The following is a 24,004-nucleotide window of genomic DNA, read 5'->3' as shown; positions in this document are numbered from 1 at the left end:
TTAAGTATGAAGCGTTGATGTCTTTCTCCTCTGGGTTCAGAGCAAMAAAACAAAACAAACAAACAAAAAACCGAATACATCATTTCCATTACAACATGAAAAAAAAAAACTGTCCAATAAACAAAAAGTGAGGGAAGCACCAGGTCCAGACGGAGTCTCACCCTCGTGCTTCAGGACCTGCGCAGAACAGCTTGCACCAGTCTTTAGTCTGATCTTCAACATTTCACTGGAGCTGTGTGTCATACCCTCCTGCTTCAAATGCTCCACTATTTTACCAACCTCCATGAAGTCAGCCATCACAGCCCTGAATGACTACAGACCTGTTGTTTTGACCCCTGTAGTCATGAAATGCTTTGATGGACTGGTCCTATATCACCTGAAGGACATCACAAACCCTCTGTTAGACTCACTGCAGTTCACATACCATCAGAACAGATCCACAGAGGAGGCAGTGAATGTGGGACTCCACACCCAGTWTGCACAATATTAGTTATTCTTATATGCACTCTGAGCTACCACAACCAAAAACAAATTCCTTGTGTGTTTGAGCGAACATGGCCAATGAAGCTTGATTCTGATTCTGATGGTTTTATTTTAAAAAGTGAAGCTAGACACACCTGCTGTAGCAATAAAACAACCACATGCAATGCTGTTTCTTAATGACTTTAAAACATTCTGACTCTAGAAGTCCTCTAGATGTTCTTCAACAATTTTGAGCAACTTCTGATGTAGCATTTCAAAATAAAAGCACTCCCAATACTTAGATTGTAACTTTCTTTGCCCCTAAGTTGCTGTCTTTATTGCAACTAAATGGCTAGTTGTCAGTGACTGATCTCACTTCAGTCTGACTCTAGAAGTCCTCCAGATGTTCCTGAAGTGAGTGAGCTTATTCTTGCAATAGATATGTGACGTTCATGAATGATCCAAGTCTTTTGAACGGCTCCTTACAAGGAATTACAGGAGCCAAATTGCGGGCAGTAAAGAGCCGTTTGTAGTTTTATTTTATTATTCGTCATATAATCTTATTTTTTCATCTGTAAATCCAGAGACAATCACTCCTGCTTTGCTTTTTCAGGGAAAATAGGCAGCGTGGTGGAGAACAGCAGCTCAGGAGAAAGGAGGAGGGGATTTCTGCTTAATAAAACACATGGTTCCACCCATAGAATGTGATGACATCATCACGTACGCCCTACATGATGATGTAACTTGTTAAAAATCAAATTGTTATGAAACAAACAGCTCCTTAAGATCGGGATCACTTAAAAAAAACATTTAACCCATCTCTAATCTTATACATTCACAAATTAATTTGAAATGATTTTTATCTGTGTTTATGCAGATCTGGCAGTGCGGTGGGTCTTTAGAAATCGTAACGTGCTCACACGTGGGGCATGTTTTCCGTAAGGCCACTCCGTACAGCTTCCCTGGAGGAACGGGCCAAGTCATCAACAAGAACAACAGGCGCCTGGCTGAAGTCTGGATGGATGATTTCAAAGACTTCTTCTACATCATCTCACCAGGTACGGAGCAAAGAAATGACCTCTGCGTGACTGAATCCTTCTCTCACATTTAGACTAAGACGACACGCTGAAGGCAAATGGATAAAAATGACATGAATTAAAGAAAATTACAGATTATTAATAATAATTTACTGAATGCTTTTATTCAGTTCACACCCATGGTTTAAAAGAAATGTGAGCAATTCTTTATACCCAAACTGAACTGTGATTGCTTGTATTACTTTTTCTTTTCTTTTCATAATCCACATTTCTCTTTTCTACTTGCATGTTGGAATTTAACGCTGCTTTGTCACCCTGAAAAGGAACTAATCCATTTCTGGTTTCAGACATATTTCAGTGGTCTCCTGAACTTGAGTTTGGAAATKTGTCAGAAAGGGTCTTTTCTCAAAGAGAGCTTAAATGCATATGTTAAAAAAAAAACCTGGATCAACGGGGCTATGCAGCTTGAGAGATGAGAACTCCCTTCCATCTGTCGACTCAGTAATGTGATTACCCTTTAGCAGAAAGCACGTTTCCAGAAATCTCTGACTAAGTGTTCTAGATGGCTGCCAACCTATAAGGGATCATCCGTAATCTGCAGATCTTCTGGCACAAATTGTGACCACCTTCTCCATTCAGTCAGGCAGGACTCTCCGCAGGCAGGTGTGGAGGCAGAGCCAGCGTTGTGATGGATGGCTTTTACTAAGTATTGTGGCCCTGCAATGACTGTCTGTTCCTCCAGGACATTAGTGAAAATGATCTGGGCTGGGCTGCTGCCAGACCTTACTTATTGGCACAGAGGAACACACTGTGTCTCTGTGCTTGATTTTTGGAAGTGGTGTAGGGTGATCCTATTTAAAGTGTAACTGCTTTCTTGTCCCCTCTTAGCACAGTGCAGGTTAGGATGAAAGAGGCCACTCATCTCTTGCAACAATATACTCCAGAAACATTTAAGTCTTTAATTATCACCCAAAGACAGGGATTATTATTTTTTTCTTCTTATGTGTACATACATGTGTTCAGTTGTCTATAAAGTTAACAAAATATCACATCTAAGCAATCTTCGTAAACACAAAAATGGCTATCTCAGATAATTTTACAGATATTAGACCAAAATTTGGTGTGGAGTCATCCTAAAATATTTGATTCCTTTTCCCTCTTTACCATCAGCCTCTGTCGCAGCATACTGGATCTTTCCAAAGAGAAACCATCTGCTTAATGTGGTTTTTTAAGTGTCTTTGCACAGTTGCTGTCTAATCCTTCCCCAATCTTCAGTGTCAGCAGTGTCGATACATCAGGCTGTTTCTGTTTGGCTTAAGTAACATATTATGATCCATGTAAATGTTGCAATTGTGCTTTTCTCGGATCCTAAACAGTACATGTACTTGGTGGGTGTATAAATGGGTCAACAGAGACCAGGGCAATTATGTGTTAACAGGAAAACCCTCCCTGATCCTCATCCATCCATACTTTTAGGCTGGGCGTTGGCGTGTTTGTGCAAAGGGGCCCTCTGGTGTTTAATTATGGTGATGCAAGAAAACATCACCGCTTCTCACTCCCTTTTTTTTCCCCCAGTAGAAAATTTTTAAATCCCGCCTGATGATACTCTTGAATAAATCTGTCTAAATCTCTGTTTAACCTCTGCAGGTGTGATGCGAGTAGACTACGGAGACGTCTCCTCCCGTAAAGTCCTCCGAGGGGCTTTAAAGTGCAAACCTTTTTCTTGGTATCTAGAGAACATCTACCCAGACTCCCAGATCCCACGAAGATACTACTCACTTGGTGAAGTACGAGCACATTTGTACTTTAAATTCCCATCCTACTGCGAACGTTCACCTCTCCTTTCAGTGAGATAAATGCAGCTGCTGGGTGYGTTATTAGAAAAGCAATAATGTTGAAAACAAAAGTGTAAATACCTGCAGCCAAGCTTTAAGAAAACTAGATAAAAGCAACAAATAATGGTCAGTTTATATTGAACAGATCTGAGAAACACTCTCTTGGATGCTTGCACAGTCTCTATTGATCTGTGTAACATTTTTACACAATTATGGTGCACATGCTGAGTGAGTGAGATAATGCTCATGGGCATGTTTATTTGATTTAAGCCCAGCAAGGAAAAAAAAATCTTAAAAAAGCTGAGAAGCAGAAGTGTTTTGTGGTACCAGATTTCTGACTGCGTTTTAAAATGCGTGTTTATCACCAGCTGCGGAAAGCAAAGCAGCAACAATGGTTTTACCTCTGTGTGTGTGTTGTGTGTGTGTGTGTCGGGGTCTGAACCATGAGCAAAATATTTCATATACCACTGGATAGATTTTATTTAAATTTATAGAAAGTAATCACTGGCTACACCTCATTTACATTTGGACTCAATACAATTCAAGATGGCCACTACAGCTAATCCTGCATAGATGGCTATTTATAAGTTATGTCAAATAATTTATGCTTTAAAAAACTTGTAATCCTCCAACAGCTGAGGATGTGAGAATTTTCATCATTGCTGCTCTTCTATAAAGCTGTAAAAGCTGTGCGTCTTTATGTCAGTCTTTAGCCTCGGCAGCACCTCTCCTCCCATTTTTCCCTCTAAGCTGCTTCTGACTGAGTCTCATCTTCCATAACACACGCAGTCTTGCCTTTCCAGCCTTTTTTCCCTATATGCCTATGTTGGCATGAGAAGCATTTGGCTTAGAAAATTGTCAGCTCAGTTCTAACACTGTAAAGGCAAGAGGTTTTGAAAAAAAGCTGATGGTTTATGTAGGTCTATCAGGTCAGTATTTCAGCTTTTAACGTGAATTTTATCTGAAAATGTTGGTAACTGATTCTCATGAAGAACAGTGTAAAAAGTGTTTCACAAGTTAACTGTGAAAAGTGAACATTTTAGTCTCATAATTCAATAATTCTCCTGTTTTTTTTCCCCTGTCTGCAGATCAGAAATGTGGAGACCAATCAGTGCGTGGACAACATGGGAAGAAAAGAAAATGAGAAAGTTGGCTTTTTCAACTGTCATGGCATGGGTGGAAACCAGGTGAAGTGCAAATGCTTTGCAATTTTAATGCAATTGTTTTCATGACTTATAAATTATGCAATAGCAGTAGAAAATACTGAATTTTTTTAACAGTGACTTGTACAAATAACCAAAACAGACTCTAGCCTCTGTTGAATTTTCGTAACCAAACTGGCTCCACTAAACCGAGATGAGTGAACGTAAAGTTATTTAATCAGCTCGTTTTAGTGGAACCAGACTCAACTTTGTTAAAGTTAACACTTCATTTCTTAGCATGCATAAACAACTGCTTTCATGGTGAATTCAGTCGTACAGTGTTTAAATTTGTAGCATGTAACTAGGTGTTAGAAAAAGATTTTATGTTTTGAATGTGACAAAATATAAATAAAAGTTACAATAAAAATACTGTGTAAAATCCTGAAAGAAATATTACTGATGTAACAAAGTAAATATACTTACTATACACCTCTGGTAAAATGACTTTGCGTTCACTCCTCGAATACAAAATATTGTCATAATTGTGGCGCTGTTGCTTTTTTCCCCCCAGGTGTTCTCCTACACGGCAGATAAAGAAATCAGGACAGATGACCTCTGTCTGGACGCCTCCCGTCTCAACGGTCCTATTCTGATGCTGAAGTGTCACCACATGAAGGGCAACCAGATGTTTGAGTATGACGCTGAGGTAGGATTTGTGTTACATACAGTGACCAGAGAGTCCAAAATGAGGCTCTGCAGGTGGTCACTCTCTCTTCCTGATGCTTTGTGTTCTCAAAATGAGAGCAGCAATCCACTTGGAGGATTTGGGTTCTATAAAAAAAAACAATTTTCTGCCACTAGATGGCACTCTGTGTTTCTTTTTTTTTTTGGTATCTCTTCTTTTTTTTATATAAAACACAGGGATTGAATTGCTATTTCCATCCAGCAGCTGTGTTTTTCATCTTCTCTCATTTCATATAGTATGTTGGCAAGTGGGAGTATGATTTTGAGGTAAGCTGTCCAAGTCAGTGCCGCCTCCTTTTCCCCATAGTTTGTGGCCTGTGCTTCAAGTGTCGTGGCATCCTGTGTGGACTATAAAACGTGTGGTTGTTAGATTAGATCATATAAATCTTTAGTGACTTGAAGACTCTTTTCTGTTAGAGTGAAGCAGGGAAATGAAATTATACATGAAGTGAAATCACATCAGTCAACATTTATTTACCATGAATTCTCCTGTGCAGTCAAAATATAAGGCCAAATTATTTAATAATAATAATAATAATAATAACAATAATAATAATAAAACATTGTGCTTGGTAGGCAGTTTATAAAAGCAGCTCAAATATTTCATCAACACTAGTTACTAAAATAAAGCTTTGGGAACTTTTGAGAAAGCAAAACAATTACATAAATTAAAACAAAAAGCAGCGTGATAACATGAGCTACTCAAAGCATTAAGTGTTTTATAGCATTTAACAGTTTTACAGAACACAGAAATGCTTAAATGTTAATTTTATGAAGGTAGGAGCAAAGGTGAGATAAATGACAGCACTGTTTGCTTCATTACTCAYAACTGTTTCATTTTGCTTCATACCTCCTACTTCTGTAAGCTGTAATTTTAATATTCAGGCAAATCAAGAAACAGATGTTGTATAAAGTCTTGTTCTTTACGCTTATGTTGCCTGACTAAAAAACAAAAAAAGAACTGACCCATACAACTCAAAGTATGATTTGATTTTAACAATTTATGACTTTTTAATTCACTGGGGAGAGGAAGAGAAAGTACTGCAGCGTTCTGGTTTGAGTGATTGAGACGTCATTTTGCTGACATGTTTACACGACGACGTGAAGAAGCCTGCAGGCCGTTCCATCGAGCTCTGCGGAAACCCCCAGGAGAAATTCTTTAATTACGCTTTGTTCTCTGGGGGCTTTTCTTAAAGTGAAAACAGTTGAATAAATAATGAAGCGGACCTGTTCTCTCATGTAAACAGCGCTGGGGCTTCACCAGTGTTGGTGGCTGAGGTTATTTTTGGCTCAGGTGTGACTGACAAGGACCGAATCCTGCAGCAATCTGAACATTTCATGTGGGCATCACTTTCAATCTCACATATTCACTTATTTATATTCCTGCTGTGTGATGATGATGATGATGATGATGATGATGATGATGATGATGATGATGCTTTAGTTGGATTGAAACTGTGTTGAACTCCAACTTACATCGTAGTGTAGCATGTGTATCTATCAAGTCACACTTGGCAAAAATAAATAAATAAAAAAATTTCAGCAAAATAAAGCAAATGTTTGAGTTGCAGTGTTTGAGCCATAGATTGTCAGATATTGTATCCATAAAATAAAGTGACAGTCTTTCATATAATGCTGCATTCATGTCATGTTGGATTGAAAGCTGCTTTACAAATAAAAACTAACAGTTCTAACTCTGATGTCTCAGACTGCAGCAAGTGATCAAAACACACAAACAAAAATAACTACATTTTTTTCTGTTAGTTTAATGCAAACAGAACTGTACAAAAAAATCCATGCAATGTTGGAAATAAACAAATATTTATTGATTTAATTCTGCAGATTATTTTACCTAAAGAAACATCAGAGAAGCAATAAATGAGCAGACTGCTTTGATCTTGATCAAAACCTAATAGAAACAAAGTAGAAATCTGTAAGTTTCTGTAACATTTCATGAGGAGTTTTATGTTRTCAAATTCAGCTTTTCAGTACTACAAATTGCCATGAATTATTCAGATTTGTGTATACGCTGAACAAAGTGGTAAATGTAAAGTTATGCTCCAGCATAAGCAAGGCGATGGCTCTCTTTGTTTTACCTTCATGACCGTCTGTTCTTCCTCCCTCATGGCTCACGGCAGAAGCACACGTTCCTCCACATCATCACCCAGTCATGTCTGACCATCAGTCGTTTGGAGGACGGCACCTACGGTCCCACCGTGGAGAACTGTAACAGCAGCCCCTTACAGTCGTGGGTTCTCCACAACTACACCCGTCAGGAGGTTGCTAGACGCCTCTACTACAGTCCCACGGATTATTTTCTCTGAACTCATGTCTGCTCTGGGGCCATGTGTTGGGGGGTCCTGAGGTGAGCAGATTAGGACACATTAGCTTTAGAATGAGGCTGGTGATACTTTTAGCTGTAGCTTAGCTTTGTTGGATTGTGTGTTTGAAAATGTTTGGTGTATTTCTGTCGTCCATAGTTGCCTTAGCTTCTGAAAATGTATTTTTAAGTTCCTGTTTTTAAGAGTAAGGGCTGCGAAAATTCAGAGCACAATGTTCTTTTAAAGTTTTAGCCTGTGCCCACAGATCGTTTCAGGAAGCATTAAAAAGCTTTAACTCATGACCTTTTTAAAGTGAACACATGAAGACGGGGCAGAGACACATTAAGCAATGACAGATGTCCTGTCAAGATGCTTCAGTGYATACGATGCTATCTGCAGGACCTTTAGCCAGTTTTCATGCTAAATTAGATCTCATTTGACATTTATTTTCCAGCATAAATATTTTATTTAGATGTGAATATTYGCTGGCTGTCTCCTGGCCAGCCCACGCCTGGTGAGTGATGTTTGAAACAGAGGAGGACGTGTTTATTTTTAGCTGATTATCTACCAGCACACATGATTGAAACGGGCTTGCCATTGTTTACAAGTTCTTTGAAGTGATCCTTCATTGTGAGGCTACCTTTCATGGCTCTGGACTCTCAGATCGCTCTGCTATTGGCCCGAGGCAGCTGTGCACACTGTGTGCCACACACGCATTGTAAAACCCAATGAATCCCAATCATCAATGCTTTTCACCACTCAGCCTGCTTATTTGCGTGGCTCGTGTTAAAAGAAATGTTCTTTTGCTCAGCTTCTCTTTTCATAGCAGGGTTGGTTTTTCTTTTTTTTTTTTTTTTACCCCCCTCTTCCTCCTTTATGCCTGTTCTGTTCTGCTGAGTTATCTCAGGTTTGCACTTCAGCGTCCCACTCCTCCGTACCTCTCAAAAGGCTAAAGAGCATGTAGCACGCCACGGTTTTTGTGTCCAAGAAGTGCAAATTGGGTTTGAATCTCTATGAAATGCTGGTGTGGTGTGTGGCGATGAAGTGACATGCTGTTAGATGGCCTGATTTGTTGCTCACGCTCCCCGGGTCCTTTTGGCATGGCTTTGACAAGAAAAAAAAAAAAAACACAAGAGCAGGGGGAGATGAGGGGGCAACCATTAAAGAAAATGAAACTATTGCTGACTGCCTTGAGATAACAGGAAGCTGCTGCTTTTGTATGTCCTTCAGCAAAAGCTACTTCCACAGCCCGGACAGAGACTCTCGTGTCCTGCAGCGGATCTAGCACGCAGCCTGGTGACAGGGGATGCTCTTCCTTGACTGCAGTTTATGGTCAGAAGGCGTCCTCATTTAATTAGGCGGCCTCAGCTGTGCACACACTCGGTAACTCGCTCCGGAGGCGCCGCTTGGTTTGCTGTGAGGTTAAGATGGGAGTTTTCCTTTGCCCCAAAGCTGGCGTAAAATAATTATGAGCGAAGAACGGGGCCTTCGCACTTCTAGTAATTTTATTAAACGTGGGACATTTCTTCTACTCTCCGCTGTGATATTACTTTCCCGACAGCTTATTTCGCAGGTCTGAATCCTCGAGGAAAGCAAAGAAAACATTACTCTAAATAATATCTCAACCTGTCTTGGGATTTTTTTTTTTGATTATAGGTGGTCAGAGTATAAATACACCCTCAAACACAGTTATTTGTTTATCTTGGTGCTTGTCATTTTCACATGCTAAAAAATACCGTATTTTTCTTGTCAGGATTATGTTACCTTTTTTTTTTTCATTTTTCTAAATAAAGCAACCTTGTTGTTTTTTCAGTCTTTTGGCAGGTGTGGAAGATCGTGTGCCACCTGCTCTTTGTTCTTTCTCTGTTTGAACAAATGAGTCTTGCAGGGCAGTCGGCAATGTGCACTTCAGGAAAAATAAGTGTGTGTGTGTGTGTGTGTGTGTGTGTCTATGCCAGCGAGCACTTATTTGTATCCAGGCAGAGACAGACGGGCCCTCGTGTTTTATTGCTTAAGATCAAAGATGGCCCAAGTGTCTCTGTGAGCTCATTAGTCTGAATAACCTCTGTCAACAGCCAACGCACATTCTTGTTTTAATGAACAATTATAGAATACCTGAAGATATATAAAAAAGTCATTTCTTACAGAGGCCGGGRTTTGTACGTAGATTTTTCTTTTCTTTACATGATTTTATTATTATGTAGCTCGAGAATGCCTCCCAAGACGTTAGTGAATGATTTTGCAGACRGGGTTATGTCTGATGTAACTTCTCTTTTAAGAGATCCATACGTTTTCTATACATTTGCATTACAAAAGCATATGCTATAGTTCCACCTAACRTAGTTGTCCAAATTGTTTCTTCTATAAAACTCTCCATTTCTTTTCCCAAACCAAGTCCTCTGCCCCTCWACATGCAGTCATTAGGCCTGGAAAAGCAACTCAAGTGAGGAGCAAAATTGCGGAAGCGTGTTTCTTCTGAGGACATGAACATAAATGGTTAATCAAGGCCATTGAGTGCTCTCCTGTGGTTGTTCGAGGGGTGGGGGGTCTTCAAAGCAGATAGCTACCAATTCTTTCTTGTGTTGTATGCTGATGTGGAGCTCGATTTTTATTTTATTTTATTTTTCCAGTATTTATGTCAGACTGTTCTGTCGTTATGTGACAAAACAGCAGGCCAGCAGGACTGACAGGTGAGAGGGGACAAACAGCAGGAGAGAAATACAATAATTACATTGTTCCGTTCTGGAGTCTCCGGAAACTGACAAGTGAGCCAGCATGCACGAACCCAAAGTCCTGAAACAGAAGCAGCCTAATGGAATTCAGAGGTTATTAATTTTCCTACAGTGTCGCTCATGAAGGGAGCTTGTTAATCAGTCACCGTCACCAGATCTGGATCTGACAGTTCCTGCAACAACCTGTCTCACAGTCGATTTATTTTGTAGATGAGGGCACGTTTGACCTACAATGTGCGATGTAGCATTTAAATTTTCTTTTTTTTGTAAGTGATATTATGAAAACTCGTTGATAATGGCAGAGTTGTGGCTTTTGATTGATTCAGCTTTCTGTTTTGCTGCTTATATTATGAGTTACAATAGTTATTGCAAATCTTTTTTTTTAACTTAAATAACACAAACACTGATATGAAAAAAATCTAAAGCTGTGAAGGGAGTGGTTTTAATGACTGTTTATTTTTTGCATTTTTGCACTTCCTGTATTGGCTGTCCTGTGGTGTAATGGTTTAAATGTAAATTAAACTAGGGCAATAACCTTTTGTTGCTGGAAGCATGTCTCTTCCAGCTGTTCATATCGTATAGTGACTGAATGAATTGAAAGGGCTCCCTTAAATTCAAAGTGACATGAAATAACACTTCTTTATTTCCATCACTTAATATCATTTCGATTAAAATCCTTTCTTATATAAACATCTATATTTGTTTCTTGGATATGAGTTTGATGATTTGAAGTAAGCTCAGTAAACTTCTTTTGTTTCAGTTGAGTTAATCTAAAATAATTGGTTTAACTGTTTTGAGTAATTTGCAAATTTATTTTAACTTAAACGGTCAAATAAAACTAAACTCAAACCATAAATGAATTAAAAACATTTTTTACAGTGTAAATTATAATTCTTTCACAGTGATTGTTTAGTAAATCACATGTACAGGAGCATTAATAGTGATAAGTTTATAATCCCTGTTATATGACACGGATCACAAAGTAAATGAAGGCAATAATAAAAGAAGTTGTCATAAATGGAATAAGTAAACACTTTAATCAGTTTTATGAGGTCAGTCATAGGTGCACACATAATTTTCATGTTAAGACTGGAAACTAATAAAACAGATTTCCCTCAGGACTCATGACAAAACTGAAGAAAAACAAGACGAACAGCTCATTATGAATGCTTAACCAGACTGGTGTCTATTTCATGTTTGTAAAGAAAAAGTAACAATGTAGGACAAAAACATGACTGGCTGGTCTTTTTGGGAGATGTGTTTTGAGTGATTTTTGGTGGAAATGCAGTCTTAAAAATGGTCCCATCATTTTAAAAATGACCCTATTTTGAGAATTTTTGAGAAGCAGATGGGTTTTATAATGATTTGTTTACATTTTGGTGCAAGAGCTGTTCATAAAGAAAACGTTCCTTTTTAAGTGCAAATGAAAAAGCCAGTATCTTATTATCCAATTGTGACTGGCGTTCATGAGGGAGTTTCTAAAATGTCTCGAAACATGTTGGGTGCAGCCCCACCACGCTAATTAATAGCCTACTTTTTTGTTTTTCTCCTCTCCTTCAACGAAGCCTCAATTTTAATATGATCACACTTACAGCGGCATCATTTCCCCTTTTTCCTGCCTTCTAATCTTTGTCTGTTTACAATCATTAATAGTGGGGCTCGCTGAAAAGCGCTAAATAGTGTTAAAAATGCAATTAGCTGTCAAAATGTACATTTTGTTTGTTTRTTCAGGCTTTTTAAGAAGTTGCCTCATCAGCACGTTTGTGTAATTGCCTGTTTTATTCGTGTCTTTTAGCGACTCACACTGCTTCACGTGAACAGCAACCAGTGCTTGGACATGCCTTCTGAGGAGGACAAGATGGTCCCCACCTTGAGAGACTGCAACGGCGGCCGGTCCCAGCAGTGGCTGCTCCGTAACATGACCCTGAGCGTCTGATCCTGGCCCTCGCAGCCCGCCCTGGCGGTCCACGTCCTCACCAGGTGGCTCTTACCGCAGAACATATGCTTCCTCTTGTAACAGCCTGGCCAGCAAGCACAGCGATCCATACCTTCCACGTCGGCGGCGTCTCCTCTTAACGGCTGGCCGCGGGTGTAAGAGAAGCTGCAGCTGCTGTTTGGAACGCACGATGAGATGCAGCTGTGGGTCTTTGTCAGGTCCAAGCTGGGAGGATGGTGCATGGAGTTTTGTGCATGGATATATCTGACAGCATATCTGCTCATAAAAACTGTTCAGCTGGAGGAGAAACGAGCTCTCACAGGAGTTATTTTTTATTTTATTTTTTTAATATTCTGAGGCACGTCTCTAAAGTGGTCTGCGGTGTTATTGAGAGTGTTTGTTTCTGCTGTAGGTATAATCTTACATCAGCACAGCTGGCTTGCTGCGCATTCATTTTCCACCTGCTTCTGTTAGGATCAGATAAAAGACGAGGTGTTTTGGTTGACTTGAAATTCAGTGCATCACTTTATTTTTTTAAACTCACTTTCAGTTTTATAAACTCGAGCCGGTACTTCTGTTTTATATAATTTTTCAAAGAAAGCTGAATATATTCAGGGAACTATGTCTACGCTTTAGGCTGCTTGGTTTCCTGTGGCAACAGTTGCTGACATCCGAGGGTCGGCGTCATCACTGTAGGTGGCACACTGTCAACTCTTGCTCTGTGGAGAAGGTTGTAGCCCAGGATGACCTCACACTGAAACAAGACTCTGTGGTTTAAGATTTTTGAAGCTTTTTCCTTTAAGCTATAGGACTTGTGCTCCTTTTGAAAGACAGAGTAAAGGAGGAGTTAGCTTTGAAGATGTTAACTAATAAATTTACAGCCTGTTTGGACTTAAAAAAAGAAAAAAAACTTCCCTAAAGAGCTATTCAAAGTAAATATAGTTTAATTTTCTGATCAAAGGTCTAGCCATCCATGCATATTGAAAAAGCTTTGGTGCAAAACTTTATTCTGGACTTTTGCAACAGTATAATGTGCATTTTTCCCTATTTGGGAGATAAAAAACCGAAGCTGCTGTGCTATCCTTTCACATGAAATTACTATTCTTCCCCATAACTCTTAGCAACCTTTTGCTTAATTCAGCTGTCTTTCAGGTAGCACATTACACATGAATATGTATGAGTTTTACCCCAAATTAGCCACCAAATTAGCTTATTTGTAGATGTAAACAGCTCAATCCAAAGTCATGAAAACATTATGCTAATTTTTTTTACAAGACTCTACGCTAATGAAAACATTTACTGCTATTACATTTCATTCTTGTTAACATACTTTGTTAAATGCCACTGAAGGAACTTGTGGTCGCAGACACAGAAAGCAAAGTGAAGACGACCTCTGTTCTTGAAAAATACCTCAAATGGGTTTAAACTTCCAATAAGAAATGTTCTTTTCTTAATTATCAAGGCTGTCTTTTTAGTTTTTGGTTCACAATTTTATTTTTTGTTTTTATCGTTGTATATTTAACTGGGATGACCATGTAGAGGTCTTCTTAAAAACAAGATTTTATGTAAAAATAAATGAAAAAAAAAAAAAAACCAAAACACAACAATTGTATCAAAAATAGATAGAAAAATGATTTTAAAAAAATTATGTGTTTTCCAAAGTTTAAAAACAGTTTTGAGAAATCATCTCATCCTAGAGTGGAATAGTTACATGTGCCTTTTGGGAAAAAAAGTTACTTTTAGCTTTTTTATGTTGTTTTAACTTGAAATAAGTTCCTAAAACATATTAAAATATAATCACATCTGATTTATTTTCAATATTACATTGATTCTTTAACATTTAGAATGAGATTCTGCTCACTTGTTGCATTATCAGCTGGAGGCTGCGAATGTTGTACATAAAACTGAATGCGTTTTTATCACTGTTGTACATAATGAAACAATTATTTTTCTAAGATTCTGACACTTGAACACTTGTGAGAGGAAAAAAGTCATTTAATAGAAAAGGGAAAAAATGGCTCTGCGTTGTTTGAAAAAGTGGAATAAAAACAATGCTTGTCTTCAGTTTTAAAATGGGCTAAAAATGATAATTTATTCCACAAAATAAAATCTCGGACCACCTTAAGGACCTCAGGTGAGCATACTAGAGCGAGTGAAATTGTATTATTGCTACTTGAATACTGAGATCTGCCAAGTGCCTGCTTGGCATTCAGATAAAGATTAGATGACCTGTTTAATATTAAATACCCATGTTTGTTTTTTTATTATCTTACAGTGCACGGTGTTAAAACAGGGATGTTTTGCCTCAGTGTGCTGGTTTGTAAAGTGATGTTACACATCTCACCTTTTTGTAGAGAAAAATAAAATTTCTTTCAAACCTAAAATTATCATTATTTTCTATAGATAATTAATATGCTTTTAGAACATCTCATTACCAGGTTTTGTATAGTGAAGAGCTGAAATGTGGTAAATTGGTGACTTTGTTCCATGAGGACGGTGGACAGCTTCCATACAAAGAGTGACTTTTTTTTCTACGCTTGTAAGGAGCTGGTGATTGTCAGCAGACAGAGGTACTCCTGACGTGGGTCATTATTATTTTTTTGTTCGTTTTTAGCTCAGAAGGTTTGACCTTTCAGAGGGCTCTGCTTTGTTGAAACCTGAGAGGCAAAATTACTCTCCCTGAACAGGACTGGAGGGAGGGGTGTGTGCATTGAACAGTGTGAATATTACMGAGCTCATCGTTTCTTTTAAAGAGCTGGCGTTATTCTTTTAGGGTGTTTTTCCATTCCCGGTGTGTTGTGTGTGTGTGTGTGTGTTTTTGGCAGATTTACATCATACAAGTCCACACAAAAAGAGGCGTCTTGTCTTTGTCATCTGTAATCCGGTCTTTTCTTCCCTTTGCTAAATGCTGGCCTAGTGGCTCGTTTACTCGGCCTCAAACAAAACAGCGAGGCAGCGRCGCTGCTTCACACTTCCATCATTTTGGACCAATAAAAGGCTTTACAGTTTCACTGAGTGGGCCCTAAAGAGATGAGCTAAAATAGGTTTGTTTCCAAAAGAGACACTACTGCAACAATTAAACAGCTAAAACWACTTCAAAATGGTAAGTTTGATCCTTTAAATCGGTATTACATGAGCTTCTCATCTTTTTTGCAGKACTTATAGTGGACAAAATATATTCTGAATTTTTCCAGTGAAGACGTTTAATCATCACCCACAGCTAAAGGGGAAAAAACAAACTTGTAGTGTTAACAAAATATCYGAGGAATCACTGAATTAAATTAAATGAAACATCCATGAAGTGATCATTGAGTTGACATGACCTGAGCTTACATTAAAATGGATTTATCTCTGAATTTTTTTTTATTAAACCAATGTGTGGTAGTTGAGAGTAATCCACAAATCTTTCAAGCTTTAATAGATCATGCAAAATGCTGCAGTATTACATGATATTGTGCATAATGAAAGGCATCAGATGATGTGGATTATTTGTGGGTTGCTATACCCAAATCTATTCATTTCATGCTGATTTTGCACAAATCATTAAATTCCAAATTTACTATAACTTAAAAGCTCTTTACATGGCAACTTTTTATATTGTCAATATATGCATAAGAGCTTTTTATAGTTATTTATGAATCTCTGCCAATGCTAAAAAATGTGCCAAGTGACGAACAATACAAGTTTGCATATTTCTCAGGCTTGAAAAATTAAAACAATTTATACTTTTTTAAATAGGAGGCAAACTTGTGACTATAATAACAGGAACTTTTTTATATTATGCCTGTCCAAAAAGAAATATCTAGCATATCTTTCCCCTGCCCGCCTAAGGGTAAAATCTAAAAGATCTGCTGCAGAAATGTGTGAAGATTTGTGGTTTTATGGTTTTTATGTGCTGCACAACGTCTTGGGTATGAGTTCTCCTTTGAGTCCTTTCATCAAAGTGAATTTGACAGCCTCACAGAAAGTTTTTTATTTATTTTTTTAGCTCCCAACCAAAGAATTAGCTGAGAATATAGCCTCTTCAAAGTGTTGTTGCCATGTATCATGTCGGGGGGGTGTTGTACCAACACATCGCCTTAGGTCAATACGATGCTTGAAGCTTCATGTTTAAACTACAGACAAAAGTATTTCAATAAATATTTCAGTGWTGCTATTTGTGCTGAATTCATTTCCTTCCCCAAGGGTTACAATAAACGGGGTTTGTAAACCTCTCTGAGGTAGTTACAGCGAAGACATTAACAGCTGACAACACATCAGCGCCTCACCACTTCCTCAGCTGTGGCCCTCTGGGGACCAGTGGAGGTTTCAGACGCTCTCGCACCTGTTGGAAACCAAACACGGGCTCGTTAACTGGTCCTGCGAGGATAAGATAGTGGTTTTGTGGTCGAGCCAGAGGAGTCCATTAAGGGGTGTGATGCCTTTGAATACTGGCCCTAATGGAAGTCTTATCAGTTGCTGTCTGAGGCAAACCATGGCTCTCTAAGGTAGGTGACCAACGCAGAGGCTGTGTAATTCTCAGTTATTTAAAGCAGAAAGTCAAGAGTTCAGGATGTGAATGTGGATCCATTGAGACCAGCTTTTTTCCTTTTTTTCTTACCGTTTTGCACAATAAACCTGAACTACAATCTATTCTGGTCATTACTTTCCTCTTTGCCTCTACCAGTACAACAAATCCATTCATACAATGCAAAAGCCTATAAACCTGTCTTTGTGCTGTCTTGGGTCACAGCAGCAGACTGGCACAGTGTCAGCGGCGCTAACGTAAACCTAACCTAGGGTTACCCTTAACAGCATCTTGTGTGAGACTTATGAAGGCTCTGATGGGTGGAAGCTGAGAAAAGAAAGGCAACTCTAAGAAGAAACGTGTCGGAGACGATGACTTTCTGTGCCCGGCGAGCTATTTCTGTTTGGAAGCAGATCGAGGACTGAATATGACCGGCTCACAGGTCAGGAGCTCGACAAGATGCACTCGGAGCATGCAGCTACGTTGCCATGACAACAAGACAATGTCTGGGATTTGTGTTCTGTAATTGTCTTCTGTGTCGATTGTTTAGCATTTACAACCGATTTGGACACAGAACAAATATGGAATAAAGCGATGCAATGAACCAATTTGCTTTACAAGAAATAAAGGCCTATTCCCTGAAGAAATGCACCAGCCACCTTTTATATCAGAGTCTTAGATTAATATAGTGTGTTCAGTTAGCACAAAGAGTATAAGTTGGCTACTAACACCAAATTTTAGTTTAATATCTGTCAGATTGAGTTACAGCCAAGACGCAGGCAGACATTTTCCCCTGGTGACTGTTGAACTAATCACTGAGCTACTTGAAATTAAATAAACTGGAATAATTATCAGCTTCAATGCTTACATGACTTAAATCAGTAAAAAGATTATGAACAATCCAATGATTGCTTTTGTAGCAATGACTCAAATAGTTCAGTTTGCAGCCCCGACTGTCCCCTCACTCCCCTCACTCTTTTGCCCAAATGACCTGACCACTGACCCAGAATCGGCCCATGTATATTTTTCAGAGTGTGGGGGCTGAAACCAAGTTAGATCAATAAAAAAGTTTCACAACTATGTGCTCACAGTAGATGAGAATACTAATGAACCGTAGAGGTTTCACCCAAAACTGGCAGCCAGTTCTGGTTCAGAGCAATCAGAACTTGGCCAAAAAAACTCGCCAAATCGTTTCTACCAGTGTCAGAGTTTTCTGCCACTGAATATTATTTAGTGTTGTTTATTGGACTGGATGGTTGAAATCTTAGGAAAAACAAGGCATATTGGCAATTTAACATTTTATTCATTAAATGAACAGGGAGCTCAGTAGCATGAGGAAGAACCATACACAGCCACAACAGCCTGGTTCCTTCTCACACACTGCTGTGGGGTAACTGCATTTGGAGAGAATCCCGTTGCATAAAGTGAGCGCGTGTGCAACAATATATGAGAGGACACAAAAACTTTGGAGCGAGCACGCAACAAGATTTGCACACGCACAACTGCACAAACCCGCTCGCCTGAGTATTGACTTTTGCGACTTTCACACATAAAATGCTGCAGATAAGTTTGCTGAAAAAAACTTGGAAATCTGTGCTTTACAACATTTGCTGGGTTATTGGCAAAAAGCTGGCCCATGTGGTTGTATTGGTCACTCTTGAACTGACAGCACATATCAGCTGATCTCACTGATGTTTAATGAAATTAAGGTGAGGGCTGTAGGCAGGCCATAGCATGAGCCATATTCAGATCAGTCAAACATGGCTTGGAGCAGACACCAAAAGGTCTTCTTGCACTGCAAGGCCTGGGTCGGCCTGGCTTCAAACCCAGGTTCAGTGTGTTTGCATTAGCCCTTATCACCCAGTTCCACCCCGATTTCTGGAACCCCGAGACCCGTGGTTCTATCTGCTCAGCCCAGTTCCATGTCAGCTTATTGATTGGTTCTCTGACCAGGGTGTTATGTCACACAGATGAGAGCAACATTATGGGAATTGCTTACAACGACTAACTTTACACGATTTTAACTAAACAAAAACTTGAGCGAGCCACCAACAACAACAAGCTAATATTAGCTTACTGTTTCCKTCGTCCTGCCCTCTCGTCTCGAGCGTTATAATGCTGGATGCTCTGGTTCAATCTCTGGTACTTTTCCTTCGAGTTTGGTGTAGCTTATTATTGTTGTGTTGCTAATAAAATAAGATTTGTGCATGTTTAACATCATGATCTCTCCCACAAAAACGCTTCAATTGGCCACTGTTGCAGGGTCCTTCTTCACCTGGAATAGCAAAAGCTAAAAAAAAAATAATAATAATAATAAAAAGAGAGTCAACAGCCTAAATAAATAAGGCAAGTTTTTCATGAACGCAGCCCATAAACTAAACTCTGCTGCTCAACCCACAAATGCATTCTCTTAATGGGGCCCAGTTGAAGGGGAAATGCAGGCTTCCCAATGGTTTAACATTTATTGCCTAGAAGCATTGTTAAAACAAATGAATAATTGACCGAACACAAATTTCCTTACTTTCTGTGCTATGTTTAATAAAGTGCTAATAAAATATTTAGCACATCGATGAGATAAAAGCAGGCATGAGCTCAGACTGTTTTTCTGTCTTGCATCCACAGTGCCCATGAACGTGTTTACCAGTTGTTCTTCTAAAGGAGAAATATAAAGACATCGCAAGTCTTACCTGTCATGGTTTTTCTCCATCCTGTTTCCATTATTCCATCAAGGCCAGAATCTCTCAGCACTCCTGCCTGCATGGCCTTCAAACCCAGTGATGTACATTTTCATCCCTGGTCACTGGAGTTCTTGAATATTCGTTCTTTCTATTTTTTTCCTTCTCTCTCTCTATATATAAATATATACAGTTCCATTAACAATGAATCCAATAATGGCTAGAGGTAGACTCAGGGAGACTGAGGGGGTTATCAGCTGACTGGATGTGCCTTTTCTCGTCGCAAAAAAATAAAAAAAATCCTACATTTAATTGTTGAGGGGTACCTTAAGTTCCAGAGCACCTGCATTGAAAAGTAGCTTTAATTAGACCTGGTTTCAGGCCAGCATCTCACATAGGGTCAGATCTAATGCCACAGGAGGTCCGCAAACACCCACACAAACTGAGAATAATGCACAGTACCTGTCTGTATATGTAAAAAAGATAAAATAAACGCAGCCTGGGGGATTTCACTGAGACATATCTGGTGTATGCACGCACACTCACGAGTATTTTTTGTATTGATTTCCAGAGAGGAAGAGGCTCTAACCAGCAGCTCCTTTTGTGCTAATCTTCTTTTAGCGACAAGAGCAGTGATTAGGAGGAGGGCCCCCCCACTGCTTTCAGTAGTAATTGTGCAGTAATCAATCATCAATCTGCAGAAGCTGTTCTGCAAAGCACTCCTGTTCAGATGCTATTTTTGACCACTGCCGCCACTAATGGGGTCATAATTTAACTGGGAAAGAACAAACAAACATACTACACTGAAATATTCCCATTTACTGTTGAGTGCACCTAAAACGACTGTCTAATCTTACAAATAATATGCTTTACAGCTATTTGTCTCTAAGAGGTATCATTATCATTATGCTAAAGTCACTCCCCAGCAGCTGTAATGTGATTTGATTGCCACAAGATGTTGACAATTTCGTTCATCACTCGAAAGCTCCGCATTCTGACCCATTTGCTGGAATCGGCTCCACTCACCGTGTGGTTTTTACCTTCATGTAGCGAAGAAGCCTGTTAGAGCTCCAGCTTACAGTGAGCTCTCTTCAGATCATGTTTAAATCTGATCTTTGCAGAGAAAGAGAGCGAGCGAGTGAGAGAGAGAGAGAGAAAATCATTGTCCGTGCCTTTAAATGTGAAGACTGTTTAAACAAATACAAGAATCAATATCGTAGCTGTAAAATGAGATTACAGGGGATTTTTTTTAGTTGGGGGAATTGCAAACTTGTGGGGGGGACTGGAAGAACAAATCAATCGAAGCCGACATCAAAGCCGAGGCAGGTTTTTCTCTGCGCGGTCTCTGATTGTGGAGATTACAGCGGAAGATGAGAAATTAGAGGAGATTGTGTGATCTTGCCCGAAAACCACCTCAAGTRCTATCTTAGCTGATTTGAAGTGGGGTCAAATGCATCTAGTGTCCCACATTGGTTTGATTAAATTAATAAATCAATCCCATCCTCACCCACCCATCAGGTTTTCGCCCCGAGTTATTTTTGAGAAGTGGGTTACAGAAGATCGTCAAAGTATTTCTGATCATTCGACACAAGCGTTACTTAAACTGAAGCAGTAAAAAAGCCTCAAACGGGACGATTTAATTTCTGATTTCTGAACACGGTGGTAAAATATGTTCTTTTGACGCGAAATGTGCAACATCATAAAATTCTCCAGTTATTAGATGAGAGCTAATCTACATAYGTTCTAATTTAGAGCACGGCGTTTTACATCAGCTGCCTCCTGACGTGTGACAAGAACAAGCCTCGACTTTTAACCTTTCCCTCGTATTCAGCTGTCAGTGACAGCGCCTGTGAACGCAGCAGGATTAAAGAAGCCACGCTGCGACACTGGGCACATCTGAGTGATGCTTCAAATAAAGATTCCCACTGGTTTCCTTACTGCTGATCATTCCTCAGAAAAATGTACAATTAACACTTGTTTGTGCAGCTGTCTGTGTGACTGAGCTTGAAATGAGCCCATGTGGACACGATGGCTCCTCCATGTAAATCAAGTGGAAATGATTTCCCTTCAAACAAAACGAAGTATTTATGTAACAAGACTTGCTGCAGTTTATGGCAAAACCACTTAAAGATGTCTAAAAATAATGTCCCAAAAACTAGGGGTGCACTGATCTTTAAAAAGTCTGACCTGTTGACTGTCAAATGTTATATGGTGACAAAACACCGTCAATGTTCCAGTCTTATTGTATTGAAAAAAACATTGAACAATTCTCTTGAAACAATACAAACTTGTTTTAACTGAACATTGCTCACATCAGAGCAAAAGGAGACAGTAGCTAGATGAGAAGCCGATATTTTCCACCGATTTTATCTATCGACCTCTCTCCCAAATTTAAGGATATTGGTACTGAAAAATTGGCCAGCCGGTTTATTGATGCACCTCTACCAAAAACATAAACTTTGCTTTAGTTTATGGAGATCCCATGAAAATAATCTAAAAAAATGTTTCTTGTCTTGGAAAATTCCAACAACACAATGGAAAAAAAAAAATCAAGGGACTGGCAAAGAAAGTTAGAAAACCTTTTTTTTTAAATCTAAGTCTCCAACTGAACTATATCATCTGCCTGTAAAGCTTCATAAATGTCGTTTGTATTGTCCTCGTCAACCCCCTGCACTGTTATACAGATCACTATATTTAGTTTTGGGATGTCTGGGGGCYGTCTTTTTCAAGGTTAGTACATTTTAAAATCAACTTTACATTTTTTGTTATTTACTCTTATTTATTTTTAATCTGTGATTTTTGTGTTGTATGTCTGGTTCTGTTGACATCATCTGCTGCACTGATTCAGTTAGAATTGTCCCTCAGGAAAAACAAAACAAAACTTTATTTGCTGTTGGTTTCTTGTCACAAAAAGAAAAAAAAATGTATAGGTCTTCTGGACGGGTTCTTCTYTAATSAAACGTTTYGTCTCTCCTCCAAGAGACTTCTTCAGTCTGAGAGTTTCAGGCAAAATTCAGGCTTTTAAGCCCYGCCTCCATGTGACTGATACTCACATCACATGGCTATCGTTGACACCTAATTAACACCTATTGTTAACAGGGGTGGAGTGATACTGGCAATAGTAGCACTGTAGGAGGGGGACAACTGAAAACGGAGGCCTCCACCTCTGTTTAATGATGGACGGTCTTTCTTCACAAAAATGGCTTCTTTTACTCCTCTCTCAAACTCCTCTTGTCACATCTTGTGCTTGAGTTGAGTCAGTTTTTTTTGACTTCCTGTTCTTGTCAGACAGTTTTGGTTTCAAAACAAGGTGATTTTGTTTTATCTGCCTCTGGATTTCAGCTTGTATTTGGGATCTCCTTTATCAAAAACTGTGATTTTTTTTAAACTCTGATCCATCTTTCCGTTTTCTTTTTTACTCCGTTTCTTTTCAAGTTGCGAGGGAGCTGGTCCAACAGTCGTACACTCTGGACAGGTTGCAGGTTCATTAGAGACAAGCAACCATTCACCTTCCCACCCACATCTGATTAATCTAATGCAGTGTTTCCCAAAGTTGGGGTCGGGACCCAAAGTGGGGTCCCGAAACATCAAGGTGGGGTCCTGAAAAGATTTTCTGAATTAATTACATTTTTGCCTTAGTTGTTAACAAATTACTGAGGTTATTATATTGAAAATGGATAAATGTAGTATAATAAACATTGTTACTATGCCCATGTTTTGTTGACCTGATACAAATGTTTATCATCCACAAATAGTTGGTGGCACAGGTCTCTGCTACTGTTATTTTGTGGGTCAAAAGCTGAAAAGTTTGGGAACCACTGCACTTTGATTCAAAAAGTTGGGCTTGGGACCCAATTATGGGTCATGAAGCACCTTGGATAATCTCCAGAAATCAATTTAAAGGGTAATAAAATAATTGCTGGTGTAATATTTTCCCTATAATTATTACAAAAACACAAAATAAGTAAAAATAAGTATTTATAGTTGTGTGCAAGCTGTTTAGACTGTCAAAAAGCCTGTGATTTTAGGGTTGTTAACAAAGTTTGTGTACTCAGACCAGTAATATTTGGGGTCACAAGTTTTTGCCATGGATATTTTGTGGGTCAGAAGATAAAAAGTTTGGGAACCACTGGTCTAACGTACTTTATGTAAAGCTCTGCCACACTAGAACCTTTTAAACAATATATGAAAAGTTTGTCGAACACAAACGATGTCTAAGCTGAAGATGGAATAAAAAAAATCCACTGGAAGCCTCTTTTGGGCGTATACATACTGTAATCTAACAATTACATAGAATGTATGGCCGATATGAATAATATGGTCATAACAAAATTTCCACAAGTCAGCATAAGTTGTCTAAAACATCATAGTGTGACAGGGCCGTTAGAAAGATCCCAGGCTGRATGCAAACCTGCAACCTTCTTACTGAGACGACAGATCTAACCACTTCATCTGTGCCCTCCCCCTCAGGTTTCCCCCCACAAGAATAAATAATGTAATCAAAGACAAGTTGATGCAACACAAAGGTAACATACACGCCATATAAAATTGTGAGGGAGCCATGCTGGCATCAAATTTGTTTAAATAGCCTTTATATAACAGAGCTGGCCAAA

The 24,004-nt window shown here is 39.0% G+C and overlaps 1 protein-coding gene across 5 annotated transcripts in view; it reads left to right on the top strand.

Moving 5' to 3' along the window:
* galnt13 (polypeptide N-acetylgalactosaminyltransferase 13) overlaps positions 1 to 14,593 on the top strand; it is a 37,042-nt gene extending 22,449 nt beyond the window's left edge. For 3 of the 5 annotated variants that reach the window (XM_014016699.1, XM_014016694.1, XM_014016698.1), the window contains 7 exons: positions 1,340 to 1,520; positions 3,147 to 3,286; positions 4,423 to 4,521; positions 5,048 to 5,182; positions 5,458 to 5,487; positions 7,359 to 7,585; positions 12,069 to 12,155. In XM_014016699.1, the coding sequence (XP_013872153.1) occupies positions 1,340 to 1,520; positions 3,147 to 3,286; positions 4,423 to 4,521; positions 5,048 to 5,182; positions 5,458 to 5,487; positions 7,359 to 7,544 (771 nt within the window). In that variant the 3' untranslated portion in view covers positions 7,545 to 7,585; positions 12,069 to 12,155. Of the gene's footprint in view, positions 1 to 1,339; positions 1,521 to 3,146; positions 3,287 to 4,422; positions 4,522 to 5,047; positions 5,183 to 5,457; positions 5,488 to 7,358; positions 7,586 to 12,068 lie in introns of all 5 variants that reach the window. The other 2 variants (XM_014016696.1, XM_014016697.1) reach the window with 2 other exon arrangements.
* The last annotated feature ends 9,411 nt before the right edge of the window (positions 14,594 to 24,004 follow it).

This window comes from Austrofundulus limnaeus, unplaced genomic scaffold, assembly GCF_001266775.1.
Source record: "Austrofundulus limnaeus strain Quisiro unplaced genomic scaffold, Austrofundulus_limnaeus-1.0 Scaffold152, whole genome shotgun sequence".
Taxonomy (NCBI): Eukaryota; Metazoa; Chordata; class Actinopteri; order Cyprinodontiformes; family Rivulidae; genus Austrofundulus; species Austrofundulus limnaeus.
The sequence above is the reverse complement of the archived record's forward strand: the minus strand, read 5'-3'. Positions and strand labels throughout refer to the sequence as shown.